This window comes from Vicugna pacos, chromosome 8 (genome assembly GCF_048564905.1).
Source record: "Vicugna pacos chromosome 8, VicPac4, whole genome shotgun sequence".
Classification (NCBI taxonomy): Eukaryota; Metazoa; Chordata; class Mammalia; order Artiodactyla; family Camelidae; genus Vicugna; species Vicugna pacos.
The window spans coordinates 19744625-19762161 of record NC_132994.1 but is presented as its reverse complement, the minus strand read 5'-3'; the positions used below and the strand labels follow the sequence as shown (position 1 = coordinate 19762161).

The following is a 17537-nucleotide window of genomic DNA, read 5'->3' as shown; positions in this document are numbered from 1 at the left end:
TTCTTTGGAAAAATGTCTGTTCAGGTCTTCTGCCCACTTTTTAATTGGGTTGTCTTTTTTTTTATGTTGAGTTGTATGATAGATTTAAATATTTTGGATATTAACCCCTTGCCAATCCAATCATTTGCAAATATTTTCTTTCTTTCTGTACCTTGTCTTTTTGTTTTGTCTATGGTTTCCTTTGCTGTGCAAAAGCTTTTAAGTCTAATTAGGTCCCAATTGTTTATTTTTGCTTTTATTTCCTTTTTTTAGGAGACAAATCCCCGCAAAATATTGCTACAATTTATGTCAGAGTGTTCTGCCTATGTTTTCTTCTAGGAATTTTATGTTTTCCAGTCTTACATTTAGGTCTTTAACCTATTTTGAGTTTATTTTTATATATGGTGTGAGAAAATGTTCTAATTTCATTCTTTTACATGTCGCTGTCCAGCTTTCCCAGCATTGTTTACTGAAGAGACTATCCTTTCTCCATTGTATATTCTTATTTCCTTTGTCATAGATTAATTGACCATGCATGTGTTGGTTTATTTCTGGGCTGTCTGTACTTTTCCATTGATCTATGTGTCTGTTTTTGTGCAAGTACCATCCTGTTTTGATTATTGTAGCTTTGTAGTATAGTGTGAAGTGAAGGAGCGTTTTCTTCTGTCTCAAGATTGTTTTGGCTATTGGTGTTCTTTTGTGATTCCATATAAATTTTAAATTATTTGTTCTAGTTCTGTGAAAAACTCCATTGCTATTTTCATAGAGATTGCACTGAATCTGTAGATTGATGTGGGTAGTATAGTCATTTTAACAATGTTAATTCTTCTAATCCATAAACATGGTATAGCTTTACATCTGTTTGTGTCCTCAGTTTCTTTCATCAATGTCTTATAAGTTTTCCAAGTACAGGTCTTTTACCTCCTTAGGTAGGTTTATTCCTGGATATTTTATTCTTTTTGATGCAATGGTAAAAGAGTTTGTTTCCTTAATTTCTCTTTCCAATTCTTCATTATTAGTGTATAGAAATGCAACAGATTTATATATATTAATTTTATATCCTGCAACTTTACTGAATTCATTGATGAGCTCTAGTGGTTTTCTGTTGGTGTCTTTAGGATTTCCTATGTATAGTATCATGTCATCTGCAAACAGTAACAGTTTTGCTTCTTCCTTTCCAGCTTGGATTCCTTTTGTTTCTTTTTATTGTGTGATTGCTGTGGCTAGACTTCCAGTACAATGTTGAATAAAAGTGGTGAGGGTGGGCATCCTTGTCTTGTTCCTGATCTTAAACAAAATGCTTTCAGCTTTTCACTCTTGAGTATGATGTTAGCCATGAGTTTGTCATATATGGCCATTACTATGTTGAAATATGTTCCCTCTATGCCTGCTTTCTAGAGAGTTTCTGTCATAAATGGATGTTGAGGGAATGATAAATTTTAGATTATATCATTTGCTGAACAGATCTAATATGTTTCAGCTGTTTTCTAAAACTCTCTGGTGTCTAGCCCAGAAAGCAGGCATCCATGTTCATGTTATTATCATAGCCAGCTTCATTAACTCAGGGTGCATATATTACCACATCTCCTGTATTTTCCCAAACCTGCCCTAGTAGCAGGATGTGGAGTCTCTCCTTGAGGCCTCCAAGCTGTCTTAGAGCCAGAAAGAGACCATCTTACTTGTGAAGTGGAGTCTGAGAGTCCATCCACTGACTTGGCTCCACCACTATTGATGACTGCTCCTGGCTGGTGGGATGGACCCTTGTCCAATGCTGCTATATAGCTGTCATCCCTCACTTGGACCTCAGTGGAGCTCCACACTGGGTTCCCAGGTGACATATCCTTTTAGCTTTTATTCCCTTGCTCAACCATGTTTCCCAGAACAAACCTCTGGACTAAGATATCCAGGACAGGGGAAGCTAATGGCATCAGCTCCACATATTGTGCCAACATGTCCTAGGTTTGGATTTCCCCCTTTCCTAAAGGTAACTTCACTTCAAGGGGCTTGTTCCCCTCCATTTACTCAGGGATACCATGGTCTATCCACACATATCTTTCTAACTTAATGGAACCTGAGGGAGCAGGGGTTGGGGTCTTGGTTTCTTCTCTCCCAGAAGGCTTTGGTTTCTTCCTGTATATTGTCCACCCCATTCCCTGTAACCAGCTCTAGGGAGGTGGTTTTTAAGCCATAAAAAAACTATAAAGTAGGGTACATAAATGGTCTTTATAAGGCCAAAGAATGCTAGCTTCTCTCAACTAAAACGACATAATCCCATGCCCTGTGATCAAGTAGGTATTTCTTGTACAGACTTAGACTCATAGAACTGTAGATGTGTACGAACTTTGCTAGTCACCTAGTCCAGATTTCTCATTTTACCAGCATGGAAGTAGGTCCAGAGAAAGTTAGGCAATTTGTCCAAAATCCACAAAGCTGATCAGTGCCACAGCTGGACCAAAAGCCCTAGACCCCTGATCCACTCCTCTTTCTACTCTTTCCACTACATCTCACTTCATTTTTTTTTATTTTCTTTCATTTCATATTTCACTAAAGAACTTATGGCTTTGTATCCATTACAGTAAGCTCCCTTCTTCTTGGTGTAGGTGCATTAATATGAATTACTCATAAATGTATTGGAAAAATGAGATGTCTCTTATAAACCTCCTGCTTTTTATGATTTTTCACATCCTAGAATATTAATTGTTCCACCCAATTTTGAGTACTGTCTGCTACATGTAAGCTGTTGTGATTTAAAAACAAAACAAAACAAATTTTCACAGACTAATTGAGAAAATGGAATGTGTTAGGAGAAAGAGCACTAATTTGAAAACTAAAAATGTAGAAAATAAATCAGACAGGAGACCTTCTATGGAAGATAAGAAAATTTTAAAAACATTTCATGGAAGAGAAACCACAATAGAAAAATGTTTGTCTTCTTACTAGATAGTTAAGAATTTAACAACAATTAGCTAGTTGTAGATAGACGTCATGTAAACTCTATCTTACCCCATGGCTTATGGTCATTATAGCTGAATTTGTGTCATTCTTATTGCATTAAAAATGACTCCAAATAATAAGGCTTACAGATAATTTTATCTTTTATTAGAATACCAAAGAACTAAATGAATATATGCATGTATATGCCTGACTGGGGCATTGTGCTGAACACCAGAAACTGACACATTGTAATTGACTGTAATTAAAAAAAAAAAAACCGAGGAACTAAAAATCCTTCTTTGCAGGTACATTTTTGTAATTATGTACTAAAAACAATCATTTACAGTACAGCAAAACTTACACCATATGGTAAACAATGTGATAAATTATTGTTTGTAAAGTGTTTAAGGTAACTATAATATAAATAATAAATCCAGGATTTTTGTTTCCAGCCAAGGTGGAGTAATAGGTACTAGATCTATCCTCTTACCTGAAACAACTATAAAAACAGATAAAATACATAAAATAATGGTTTTCATGACATTGGACACCAAGCAAGACATTGATCCTCAAGAGAAGGAAAACAAGCTGAGCCCAGCTTACTATTTTGAGAGTGTTTCTAGGCCATGGCACAGGAATGAAGAACCAAAGAAGAGCCTGGCTGACCCCTGAGTTCAGGAGACAGAGCTAATAATCTGGAAGCACTATGGTGGCTGGAGTTCAGAAAGCAGGGTAGCAAAGAAGAGAGAGCTGAACAGACAGAAACTCCAGAGATCTGCAGAGGGTTTCCCTTAAATATTCCGCAGAGTACTCATTAGCACATGTGTGTGAGGAAACTAACCCCCCCATTGGGGACAGAACCACCCAAAACAACTAGAAGAAACAGTACTTAAAGCTCACAGAGGGCCAGGAGTAACACCTGTTCCTACCAATGAGACTAGATGATCTATATAATTCAAGAGGCATTGGGTAAAGTACTCAGAAGTGTCTTGAATCAGTAGTGGGAAAAAAGGGGCCCTAGATTAAATGCTGCTGTTCCCACCTAATATATCTCAAAAAGCAAAACCTGAAGGATTAAACTGTTTCCATGTAGCTCAGCTGAGTCCTAGAAAAAAACTTAAGAAATATTTGCAGGAACACAAAAATATCAAGCATCCAGCAAGGTAAAACTCACAATGTCTGGCATCCAATCAGAAATTTCCAGTCATACAGAAGCAGAAATTAAGAGAACTATCAATCAATTGAAACTGAACCAGAACTGACACAGATGTTAGAATTAACAGACAGAAATAGTTATTATAGCTCTATTCCAAATGTTTAATAAGTTATAGGAGTAATCGAATATCTTAAGTAGAGTCATGAAAGATATAAAAAAGACCCAAACTGAACTTTTAGAGATGAGAACCGCAACTCATGACATGAAAATTACTGTGAAAGGAATTAATGGCAGATTAGATATTGCACAAGAAAAGGTTAGTGAACTTGAAGTCTTAGCAATAAAAACCATCCAAAATGAAACACAGAGAGAAAAAAAAGACTAGCAAAAAAATATATATATGTGAACTTGAGAATTTCAGGTGGTCTAATATACATGGAACTGGGTTCCCCAAAAGAGAAGGGAAAGTAGAAAGTATTTTGAACTGAATGAAAATAAAACTCAGTATTTCAAACTTCGGAGATGCTGCTAAAACTGTAGCTAAAGGAAATGTACAGCATTAAAGCTTTTATTAGAAAAGATGAGAGACCTCAGATCAATGAGTTCCACTTCCACCTTACAAAACTGGAAAAAGAAGAGCAAATTAAACCCAAAGAAAGCAGAAGAAGGGATAGAACAATGAGAGCAGAAATCAGTGTAATGGAAAACAGAACAATAAAGAAAAGCAATTTGACAAAAAGATAGTTCTTTGAGAATTCAATAAAATTGATAAACCTCTAGCCAAACTGATCAGGAAAAAAAAAGAGGGATGACACGAATTCCCAACATGAGGAATGTGAGAGGTGATATCAATACAAATTCTACTGACAGTAAAAGGAAAACAAGAAAATATCACATACAACTTCATGCCAATAAATTTGACAAATTTTTTTAAAAAGTGAATTTGTAATTAAAACTGCAGAACCGGAAGACTTCGTAGGTAAACTCTACCAGATATTTAAGGAAGAAATGAAATCAGTTCTACACAAACACTTCTAGAAAATTGAAGAGGAAGATCCTTCCAAATTCATTTTGTGAGACCAGTATTACCCACATAATAAAACCAGGTTTAAGAAATATAAGACAAGAAAACTATACACTAATATCACTCATGAGCATAAATGCAAAAATTCTTAACAAAATGTTAGCAAAGTGAGTCCAACAATGTATGACAAGGCAAACACATCATGATCAAGTGGAGTTTATCCTAGGAATGCAAGTTTGGCTTAACATTCAAAAGTTGATCAGTGTTATTCACCATATTAACATACTAAAAAGGAAAAACTGTGTGATTATCTCGGTAAATGCAGAAAAAGCCCTTGTCAAAATTCAGCATCTGTTCCTGATTCGAAAAAAACAATACCAAAAACCTCCCAGGAAAACAGCAATAGAAAGAAACCTCCTCAACTAGATAGGGGAATCTATGAAACACCTATAGTTACTGTCATAAATAACAGTGAAGGGCTGAGTATGTTCCCCCTAACACTGGGAACAAGGCAAGGATATTTGCTCTTACCACTTAATATTCAACAGTGTAATGGAGGTTCTAGCCAATTCAGTAAGGCAAGAAAAAGATACTGAAATCTTCCAGATTGGAAAGAAAGTAAAATGTCTTCATTTACAGACAACATTACCTTTTATGTAGAAAATCTATGGAATCTACTTCCCCTTCCACAAAAAATGGCTAGGGGAACTTATAAGCAAGTTAGGCAAAGCTGCAGGATATAAGATCAATACACAAAAAGCATTTCTATTTCTACATACTAGAAATGAAAAATCAAATTTTAAGTTAAAAAACAAAACCATTTATAATCACATTAAAATATTAATATCTAGGTGTAAATCTAACAAAAGATGTGACCTTGGTTCACCCAAAGATTTTTTCAGATATGACACCAAAAGCATGATCTATTAAAGAAAAAAATTGTTCAACTGGACTTCATCAAATGAAGACTCTGCTTTTTGAAAAACACTGTTAAGAGAATAAAAAGACAAGCTATAGACTTGGAGAAAACATTTACAAATCATATCTCTGATAAGAGACTTTTATTAAGAATATATAAAGAACTTTGAAAACTCAATAGTAAGGAAACAACTCAGTAAAAAAAAAAAAAAAAAGCAAAGAATCTGAATAGACATCTCTCCAAAGAAGATAAATAGATGGCAAATAAGCCCATGAAATATGCTTCACATCTTCCATCTTTAGGGAAAAGCAAATGGAAATCACAGAGAGATGCCACAGTGTACTCATTAGGATGGCCAAAATTAGAAAGACTGACCATGCTATATGGCATCAAGGATGGGAAAGAACTGGGCTCTCATACACTGCCCTTGAAAATGTGAAATGGCACAACCATTGTAGAAAACAGGGGCGGTTTCTTTAAAAGTTAGACTTGCACATACTAAATGATTCTTCCATTCTACCCCTAGGTATTTACACGAGAGAAATAAAATCATATGTTTATACAAAGATTTATACATTAATCCATAGCAGCTTTATTTGTAATAGCTAAAAACTGGAAACACCCAAATATCCATCAGTAGTTGAACAGAGAGTTCTGAAGGAGAGACTGTTAAGGGGCACAAAAATTTTTGGTGGTGAAGGATATGTTCACTGCCTTGATTGTGATGATGGTTTCCCAGTTGCATGTATGTGCCAGACATATCAAACTGCATACTGTAAGTATATGCAGCTTATTGTATGTTAAAACTGTATGAAAATAAATCAGAATAAAGCCCAAAAGAAAGTAAGACTCACTATTGGAATTCATACTAGTGGTAAATTCATACTACGGAAAAACTATTATATAAATTAATTATTTTTTAAAATACATCAGTGGACACTTCTTTAAGGAAAGAACCCTTTTGTAAAAGTAATCTTCACCATTGAATACATCTTTTTATGGCACCTAATGGGATATATTGTGTCTCTTAAAGAGTATGTACATCCAGTCTGCTGGGATAATAGCTGTACACTTCCACTTCTCTTCAAGAACTTTTCATGAGCAACAATAGCGTTATGGTGGCCATGCTTTGTCTTGAAGAGGTGGAGGGCTATTGCAATAGCTGACTGTATCCACTCTTCCCACGTGCAGTTTAGTCCACGTGTTAAATTACGTATTGTGATGAGGTATTTACCCTGCTTGGCATCTTAACCAGACTTCAGCCTAGGAACTTACATGTGCTTCATCAAGGGAGCATTGCCAATATGTCAAAATGATTCATTTCCTCTTAACACAGAGCCAAATGAATACTTGCATTGGGACTGACTGTGTGAAAGTTCCCTATCAGTCAGCTAACAAAATCAGAACTACCACTTTTTAAAGTATATATGTGTTTTGAATGTTTGAGGTGTTCCATTAAAAGACCTAGCTTTGTTTTCATGGAGCAAAAGGATGTGGTAAGTGGAGAGAAGGAAAGTCAGCTATAGAACACGCCCTTCCAAATGTTTTCTGAGCTCACGGTGCTAACCCAACATGAAGACGCTAACGGGCCGTTCTGCTCCTTCCCGCCTGGCCCAGGGCAGCGGTTCCCAGGAGCACAGTGTCCTTACTCAGCGTCTCTGACTCATGGAGCCATGGTGACCAGGGCTTGCTTTCTTTCTTTCAGGGTGTGAACGGCATGTCTGTGGATGAGAAGCCTGACTCCCCCATGTATGTATATGAGTCCACAGTCCACTGCACCAACATCCTCCTGGGCCTCAATGACCAGCGCAAAAAGGATATTCTCTGTGATGTGACTCTGATCGTGGAGAGGAAGGAGTTCCGGGCCCACCGGGCTGTGCTGGCCGCATGCAGTGAATACTTCTGGCAGGCGCTGGTCGGACAGACGAAAAATGACTTGGTGGTCAGCTTGCCTGAGGAGGTACAGTCGTTTGGTTTGTCCATGTGGTTGCTAACGGAGGCTGATTGGCTTGTAGAGTTGGCTGAATAGGACAGAGAAGGTGGACCTTGTGTGTGTCCCCGCTCAGGGGCTGATGATCAAGTCACCCACACATTAGGTTTGTGGCATAGCCGGTTTCTGTTTGATGCACTTAAAGTCTCGGGGGCATGACTCTGAACCTCACCTGTGGCTCACCGTCACTTGTAGTTTCTAGTTCAGTGACTCTTCAGGGTTTGAGTCGTTCGACTGAAGTTTGATGCAGCCCTAGATGTGGGATCTGAATCACTGGGACTGTTGCTATGATTTTTCTCTTTCAAATGCTTGAAGAAACACTTGATTTCCCTTGAGAGTAAAAGAATGAAAGTATTCACAGCACCTTCCTTGCCGGGGAGGGGGGTTGGAGTAAAAGCAAGCGGTAATTTTCTCAGTTAATATAATAAGATTCTAAGAAGTGTAAACTTGCTTTTCTCACCATTGTTGAAAATACCCTACTCAGGTTTCTTAATTACTTAAGGGAGTCCAGTCATTTCTGTATTTGGGGACACTAGTAGTTGGACTTGTTCTGTCCAGAGATGACATTCGGTTGGATGGTTTGAACTCAAAGGATGGGTTTCACAACGTCAAACCATTAAATCCATCACTCTTTGAACTGTGTATACAGTTCCTCTTCTTCCATCATACTAAGTCCCCTCCATTTTCCTGGTACTGAGGGTAACACTGAGCAGCCTTAAGCTTTGTGTTCGGGGTCAGAATCATTCCCTGTACACCAGCACAGTCTATGTTAGGACCACCACCAATGGTTATGCAGGCTGTACACTGCACAGCTCCCAGGACTACAACTCACACCCATAGTCTGTACAAAGAGAGCCCCAGAGTTGTGTGGTGGTCCACAGAACAACTCTTCACAACACCCCTAGGAGACACCAAAGACCCAGTCACCCTGAGGGAGGTGCTAATGGGTACAACTAGCATTAAACACCAGGGGTCACAGCCCCAGTGCTTCTACAGGCCTGACAAATAATATAAATAAGTAAAGCAGGTTGTGCATAAAGAGGTAGGAAGTGGTGGGGCAAGCACATGCTCCACAGAAAGACATTCATTCAAGTTCAACATAAAAAACGAATAGTCCAACAAGACATGGCAGTCAGCAGAGTCACCAGATCCAGTCTCTTGTTAAGCAATGTCTGCTGTTACCTCTGCAGAGCAAGAGACTGGCCAGCTGACAAAGTGAGGGCTACACAAGGCATTCAGCATTTTCACGTGAATGTTCTTTGTTATGGACCCATGTAAAAGGCTCCATAACTACTCCTCACAATACTGGCAAGTAGATAACTAGGAAGATCCCAATACAGGAGCAAGAGGACAAATCAGTCAAAGATAATGTAATTGAGGCTGGGGTGGGGAGGGAAGCTTCTGTTCCAAGTAATGTGGGAAGACCAAGGAATGGAAGCTGCAGTGTGACCAGGTGATCTGAGCTGAATTTTCTTCATCTGCAGTAATGGGTGAATGGGTGACTACTTAACCCATCGTTAGGTGAGAGGATAAATATAGCAGTTTATATTTAAACTAGTAGATATTCATCAAATGTAAGATCCTTTCTTCTTCTCTAGAGGGGCCGCAGGAATGCCTTTTGAATTTCCTTTAACTCTAGAATTCTCTGAAAAGATTTGAAAAATGTCCAGTTATCCAGAATGGTTTCAGGGAGAAGATGGAATTTACAGTTAATTTATTATCTGTATCTGTTTGAGGGCCACCTTGTTTATATGTTTTCTAATGATTAAAAAAAAACACAAAAATGTAGATTATATTAAAATGTAAGTGACGAATGAAAATCATAATTTATGTAATTGAGTCTCTCTTCCATGACTGCTGGTGCCATCTTGAGACTCCCTGGATTGTGTGCCATCAGCCCTGCCCTGACCCTGGTTAGCTCTGTGATCCTCACCTAGTCACTGAACCTCCCTGGGCCCCAATTCTTACCTGTAAAAACCTCTTAAATCCCTTTTTTGTAGTTTTTTTTTAATGGAGGTACCAGGGATTGAACCCAGAACCTCATGCATGCTAAGCATGTGCTCTACCACTGAGGGTATACCCTCCCCCCAAAACCCCTTAAATTCTGAAGTCCTTAAATTATTCATCGTAATACAATACCAAAGCAGTAAAACATAATCTAAAAGTTTCTTTTTAGATCAGAGCCATAATAATCACTTCTTTCTGGGCACTGGGCACTCTTTGAAGTAAGAGGAACACTGTATAGATGTCACACAAAAATCTGCTACTTGACTTTTTGGACTGTGTTCCAGTTAAGTGGGAATTTGCTAAGTGTTGATTTTCTTTCTTCCTCATCATGTAAAGTGACTTCTGTCCCTGCATCATCTGTATTTCCAAACCGTTGAAACATTCTAGTTACTCATGTACCTGAAACCTTCAGAAATAACTAGGTACTTTTTTTTCTTCCTATGAAACATGAGTTCATATTGTCAGTAACCTAGCTGTAAGTATCTCGCTGATGGAGATACCCCAGTGGCATTTTCCTTTGTGCGTCCACAACTGTCTCTGAGGCTTCCTTCCAAGAGTGTCTCCCTCTGCTCAGAGCCCCATCCCCTGGCCTCAAGCACCAAACATTGTTGTCTCTCATGCTGTGTGAACACTGAAAGGTCCTTGCAGGCCCTGTGATCATCGTCGCACTTAGCTCAGTGCATGACTTAAAGAATTTCAATTCAGTGGTGAACAAAGAAACATCCCAAGCACTACCTTGGAAGGTAGCTGCCAGGAACAACTGGCATTTGGTTCATATGATGTAAGAAAAAGCATCCGATTCGCTCCTTGGGAATCTTGAAACTTCATCATTGTCCATCAGCAAATTCAAAGCAGCTTCTGGCCCTGCCCAGCTTTGTTCACACTTGGCCCACCTCTATGCGCCTGGCCTCCCAGCCGCAGGGGCTGCCATGGCTGTGTCTGAGAGCTCCTCCTCGGACTATGAATCTTCCAGGTACAAACTGCTGTCCTTCCCGCTCCCCTGCTCAGTCAGTTTAGGCCAAACCCAGCTCTGGCCTGCAGCTGCTGTCCACTTGTGCAGCTCTTCCCCAAATCCTGACCCCTGATGGGCAACACCATTACCTGCAAAGTAGAGCCAATCCCGGTGCCCAGTGTCACCCTTAATTCGAAAGAGGAGGTGACAAAAATAGAGGCCTCATCTGGAAATCAAGGAGTAATTGAATTGTCTTGCACTTTTTTTTTCTAAAATGGAATGACGACAGTCCCTAGGATTTCTATGACTTGAGTGTTGGCTCCTCATTGAAAGGCACATCCAGGAATAGGTGTCAGCCAATAGTAGGAGATAAGGCATTGTCCTCAGTACGTTCATTAAATAATGAAACAGATCATTGAATTTTATAATTAGTAAGTGCATTTCATGTCTGGAGGTAAAGAGAAGGTGGTTGATGTGCCTAGTGTGGCAAGGCCATTCTTGCACTGCTCCATAGGGTTAAAGCTGGCTCACAACACCTCCTCAACTATAGTCATAGAGACCGTTCTAGGCTGGATGTGGGCCAGGCTTGAAGTGGCATCACTGCCATGAGGTTCAGTCTCACGGCATGTCAAGTTCTGAGGGCAGGAAAGGGGTCTTCTTCCTTAGAAGCCATGCAGCCCACTGTGGGTTTTGCGTCAACCCCGTTCTGACGGGCCGCTCTGCTCCCTTCCAGACACTAGGGCGGAGCGGCTGAAAGGAGGTTATTGCCGAGGTCTGTTATCACAAAGTCAAAAGATAACAACTGTTGGTGAGGATGTGGAGAAAAGGAAACCCTTGTGCGCTGCAGCAGGAATATAAATCGATAGGGCCAATGTGGAAAACAGTATGCAAGTTCCTCAAGAAATTAGAAATAGAATTACCATATGATTCAGCATTCCCACTTCTGAGTGTATGTTCAAAGGAAATAAAATCAGTATCTCAAAGAGATATCTGTACCCCCATGTTCATTGTATTATTCACACTAGCCAAGACATGGAAACAGCCTAAATGTCTGTCAGCAGAGGAATAGATAAAGAAAATGTGGTGTATATATAAGCACACCCATACGTACACACAGTGGAATATTATTCAGCATTAAGAAAAGAAGGAAATTCTAGTACTTGCCACAATATGGATAAACCTGGAGGACATTATGCTAAATGAAATAAGCCAGGCAGAGATAGACAATTATTGCATATTCTCACTTACTTCTGACATCTGAAAAAAAAAAAGTCAAACTCATAGTAACAGAATAAAAGGGTGGTTACCAGAAGCTGGGGGGTAGGGCAAAAGGAGAGATACAGATCAAAGGGTATAAATTTTCAGTAATCAGATGAATAAGTTCTGGAAACATAATGTACAGCATGGTGACTGTAGTTAATAATAATGTATCACCTACTTGAAATTTGCTGAGAGAGTAGATCTCAAGTGTTCTCACCACACACACACACGTACAAAGACAACTATAGGAGGTGACGGATATGTTAATTCGTTTATTGTGGTAATCATTTCAGTGTGCACATATATCAAAACATCACACTGTCTACCTTAAATGTGTATAGTTTTCATTTGTCACAAGTAAACAAACAAACAAGAAGGGGAGAAATTATTGCCAAGGCTCCAGCACCTTCCTTTGGGCTGGTCTCCTGTGTTCTCTCTCTAGAAAAGGCGAAGGGCTCGCGCAGGGAATGGCTATAGGGTCGGGGTACGTATGGCCCCTTCAGGTGGACTTCATGCTTTCTGAAGTATCAATATATTTCAGACTTTTGCTCACTCACTTTCTCTGTCTCTTGCTTTCCCTCTATCTCTCACTTTCTCTCTCTCCCCACATTTTGTGACAGATCTTGTTTGTGCAGTGCTAAACAAAAAGGAAAACTGACCCAGAAGGATTCTGCAAAAAACGGCATGTGTTGTTAAGTCTCCACCACAGGGTGCAATAAAGAATGTTCCTGCCATGGTTCTGCCAGGCACAGAGGCCAACAAGGAAATGATGGAATCTTCTTGTCTGAAAGTTTTTAGAGGATATGAAAGCTGTTAATGTCTCTGGGATGGCTTAGGTCCAGTCTTTTAAAGAAGCAATGAGACAGTCGTGATTATCTTTGGACAGTCCTTTCAGATGCAGTACTACAGAAAGTGCTCAAGGCTACAGCGCAGGTTGCCAACGGTAGTCTGAGCCTGAGTGTAGCTCTGAGGGGAGGGGAGGTTTGATGGTTAGTAGTGGGTGAGGTCTTTGGGAAGGGGCATGACCAGAATAAGAAGAGTAAAGCACTCCTCAACCCCAAAGCACAGAGCCAGCCTTTTGGCATCCCTCGTTTATCGCCTAGACAGGACTCTGCAGAAGAATAGGCAAATTTTAGTAACTGAGGAGCCTCAGCCATGAGGAGCTGGGAAAGCCACCACCAGGACCTTGGCACTAACTGCATATGGGGTCTTGAGCAAGCCAATCGACCTCTTTGAGCTTTCCTCATTCATTCATTGATTCATTCATTCAACAAATATGTGTCAAAAGTCTGTACCAGGAGGCACTGTTCAAGGTGCTGGATGAACCTAGTGAACAAAACAGAGCTTACATTCCAGCGGGAGAGAAGGAGGAGAGACAGAAAATAAATATAGCATGTACTTTGTTAGATGCACTTGAAGAAAATAGAACAGAGAAGGGGGTTAAGGAACAGGGTACAGGTGTGGCAGTTTTAAAGAGGGTGTTCAAGAAAGGCCTGTTGGGGGGATGACTTTTGAGTAGAGACTGAAGGAGGTGAGAGAGACAGCCATGCTGACATCTGGGGGAAGAGTACCTAGGCAGACGGCCTAGCAAGGAAGAGGCCCTGGGGCTGGAGTGGGCCTGGCCTGTGTGACACACGGCAACAATCAGAACAAGGGGTAGATGGGAGGAGGCACGTCAGAGAAGTGTGGGGGCCACGCTGGGCACCTTGTGGACATGTTACCTTTTCTCGGAAGGAGCTGGGAGGCCATTGGAGGGTTTCTCAGGAAAAAATCATTTTGACTGCTTTGGGAAAATAGATTGAAAAACGGCAAGGGCAGAAGCAGGGCAGACACTTAAGATGCTAAAGCAGCAAACCAGGCACGACCTGATGACCTAGACCAGGGCGATGGTGCTGGGGTGGCGATCAGTGGCAGATTCTGGTAACATTCTGAACACAGAGCTTATGGGATTTTCTTTTAGATTGGATATAGGATGGAAGAGAAAGAAAGAAGTTAAATAGCACTTTGGGGCCTAAGCTGTTGGAAGTATGGAGTTGCCAGTATCTGAGACTGGTGAAAGCTGAGGGAAATAGGTTTGAGATGGTAGGGGATAGGATAGGATTAGCAGTTCTCTTTTGTGTATATTAACTTTGAGTTGCCTGTTAACACCTAAGTAGAGATGTTTATTACACAATAGGGTGTACATGGCTGAAATTCATGGGAGAAATCAAGCCTGGAGATAGAAGTTTTAAGACCAGGGTATTGGGAGTATTGAATGCCACGAGGCTGGATACAAATACCAAGTGAATAAGTGTAGGTAGGAGAAAAAACAAAAGGTCTTAGGATTGATCCTTGGGTCTTTCCAGAATTAAGAGGTCAGGGAGATAAAGAGGAGGCAGCAGTGTCAACCAAAAAGGAGCAACTATTGAAGTAGAAGGAAAAGCAAAAAAAAAAAAAACAAAAAAAACAATACTGCGTTGGAAGCCAGGTAAAGAAACTATCTCAAGGTGGAGAGAGTGATCAGCTATGTCAAAGGATGCAGATAGTCAGCTAAGATGAAGGCTGAAAATTGACCACCAGCAATTTGAAAGCCATTTGTGATTTCATCGAGCACCTTAGAGGAGCAATAGGAAGGAAAATCAATTGGGATGTGTGCTAGAGAGAATGAGAAGAGAGAGTTGAAGAAGATGATGTAGGCTACATTTTTGAGGCCTTTAGAGTCAAAGAGAACAAAGGGGTGAACCAATAGCTAGAGGGAAATCAAGTCAAAAGAGGCTTCATTTGGGTTTCTGTTTTAAGTAGGAAGAAATTCCAGCCCATTGGCCTCCGTGGTAAAGATGATCAGTAATCACCCATATTCAATTTTCCTCTCCTTCCTGGACACACAGAATGGTCCCATTTACAGTCAGATATGCTGTGTAACTAGATCCAGCCAATAAACTGGAAGTGGGAGTCAGGTGTCACTTCTGGCTTGAGGAGGTTAAAAGTAAGCGTGAGTTCTTCGTGTTCTTTTGCATCCATGTAACTGGTGTCAGAGAACTCCTAGGTGGTGGAACCGCAACCCCGGTTCTTGAGTCACTGTTGGAGAAGAGCCATCTGACTCAAATCAGACTCTGACATGAGTGAAGAATAAACTTTTATGTTAAGCCAGTAAGATTTGGTGTTTATTCGTCTGTACAGCAGAGGCCATCCTGACTCATACTTGGGTGATGGGAAAGTTCCAAAAGAGAGAGAAAGCTTGCTGATACAGGAGACAGAAGGCCAGTAGCCAACAGAAAGCTCTTGAGTACTTGAGGAAGGGTAGGATCTACTGACCAGGTGAGCAGACTCAACTGAGCAAGGCTCATCCTTTGGGCAGATGGTGGAGTTGGATTGGATGGTCTCTGGAGTCCTAGCCTGTGCTGCAGGTTTATGGTCTATGAACTTTTCTAGGTTCCTGCTGGAGGGAGAGAAAAAACCCTGCAGGTCAGAAAGTGAAGAGAGATGTTTGGATTGAGAGGTAGGGAAAGGCCATGGAGATGGGAAGCGGACTGGTCTGGTTAGGAGAGCATCATCCAACTTCAGAAGAGGAGTGAGCTCACTTGTCTTATTTTTGTTTGTGAATCCTGACTTTGCAGAAATGGTTTTACAGGAGTTGACGGGAAATGACAATTCAAGAGCTGTTGAACCACTGGGCTGTTTGATAACCTAGAACACAGGCAGATTGTAGAAGATGCAGACCATAGCTCTCTGTTTCAGAAGGTTTTAGGACCTTGAAAGAAATTATTAAAATCATTTCATGACCTGGATATGCCAGGAGTAACAACACTGGTTACCAGCTTTACTTGCAGGGCTGCTGTTCAGATTAACGACACGTGATAAGTTAAACTTCTTGGAAGAATGGTGCTATATAAACAGTAGGTGTTATTATTCCCATAAAAGGAAAACAGAGTCTTCTCTGATGAAATGGCTCTTACCTCAGAATCCTCATTAAAAGCTATGGTGCAATTTTCCAAGTTGCGTTAGTGAGACTTGGCAGCAGATAAAAAAAAAAAGCAAATAAATAATAAGTCAGAATATCCCAGGTAACTACTTGCTGGCAAATAAGAAGTTTTCAAGTCCTGGGATCGCGTTGATAATTTTGAACTGCCTAAAGGGAAAGCTTATTTATAGTAACGCAAAGGTGACTTCCAGCTCTGAAATCTGGGCCGCAGGCTCGGATAGGGGTGCAATAAAGCAAAGCCATGAAAAGGGAAGCTAATACTATTGTGATTCCATCTCTGAAGGCTGCTCAGTGCTGCTGATACAGAGGGAGGGAAGTCTGGTGTAAAGATAGCCGCAGCAATAGCTAATTTTAAAACTGAAATATATAAGCTATTTCCAAACCTCTTACATTTTTCTAAATCCTGAGGCCAGTAAGTCCTATTTAAGGAACTTATGCAGAGATGTGTTCCTCTTTTGGCCCAGTAGAAGGAGTTGAGTAGACAAAAACTAAGACCTGTCTAAAAATTATTTTTAAGTGACCTGATTTCAAAGGCTGTTTTAAGGATTTCTTTCACTATACCTATTTGTCCCTGTATAATGCAGGATGACCACAGTAAGCAACATTTTAAAATGGATTCATAACAAAGCCTTTGATAGTAAAGTTGTTTGCATTAAATTTTATAAAAGCAGTTACCAATGTATCTGTTCGTTCTGAAACTCTTCTCGATGTATGAATTAAATGTCCCTTACTCTTCTTTCTTTCCCCTGTTATGGAATCTCTTAGCTACTTCAATTAAAATTAATAATAGCTTTAAAGACAAAGTTCAGAGCCGTAAAGTTCCTCACTTGAGTGGTAATCATAAGTATTATTTTGTCGTATTTAATCATAGAACCTGGGCCTTTAACAGGATACTTAATTAAACTTTTAATTCATGATAAGAAGTTAAATAGCACTTGGGAGAGTTTTTAAAAATTATTTCACTTCCCATCCAGATTACCAAAAAAAAAAAAAGTGTGATAGACATAATGGCTGTCAGCCAAGGGTACATTGTAGGTCATGCCAACATGAGCTGGCAGCAAGCCATGGTCCAATTAGCATGGCTTCGTCGATGCAGAGTAATCACTCTTGAGTACATGGCTGAGTCACTCGTGATGTAGTGGTACTTCACTTGAGCCAGTGCTTCTCAGAATAGGTTTCTTGTTCGTTGTTATTACCTGCCCTACTTTGCCAATAAAAAGCGCAGGACCATTTAGGCTGAAAGCTGAACAGAAGAGAAACATTGATTATAAATCTCATTTCTCTTTGCTTCCTGAAAACTGAGCTTGCAATTAAACAGTGAAAGCATGATGTATTTTTTAAATGAGTTACAAGAA

At 40.0% G+C, this 17537-nt stretch overlaps 1 protein-coding gene across 2 annotated transcripts in view; it reads left to right on the top strand.

The window, feature by feature from the left end:
* BACH2 (BTB domain and CNC homolog 2) overlaps nucleotides 1-17537 on the top strand; it is a 321830-nt gene that overhangs the window by 239488 nt on the left and 64805 nt on the right. For both annotated transcript variants that reach the window (XM_072965629.1, XM_072965628.1), the window contains one exon: nucleotides 7718-7972. In XM_072965629.1, the coding sequence (XP_072821730.1) occupies nucleotides 7730-7972 (243 nt within the window). In that variant the 5' untranslated portion in view covers nucleotides 7718-7729. The remainder of the gene's footprint in view (nucleotides 1-7717; nucleotides 7973-17537) is intronic.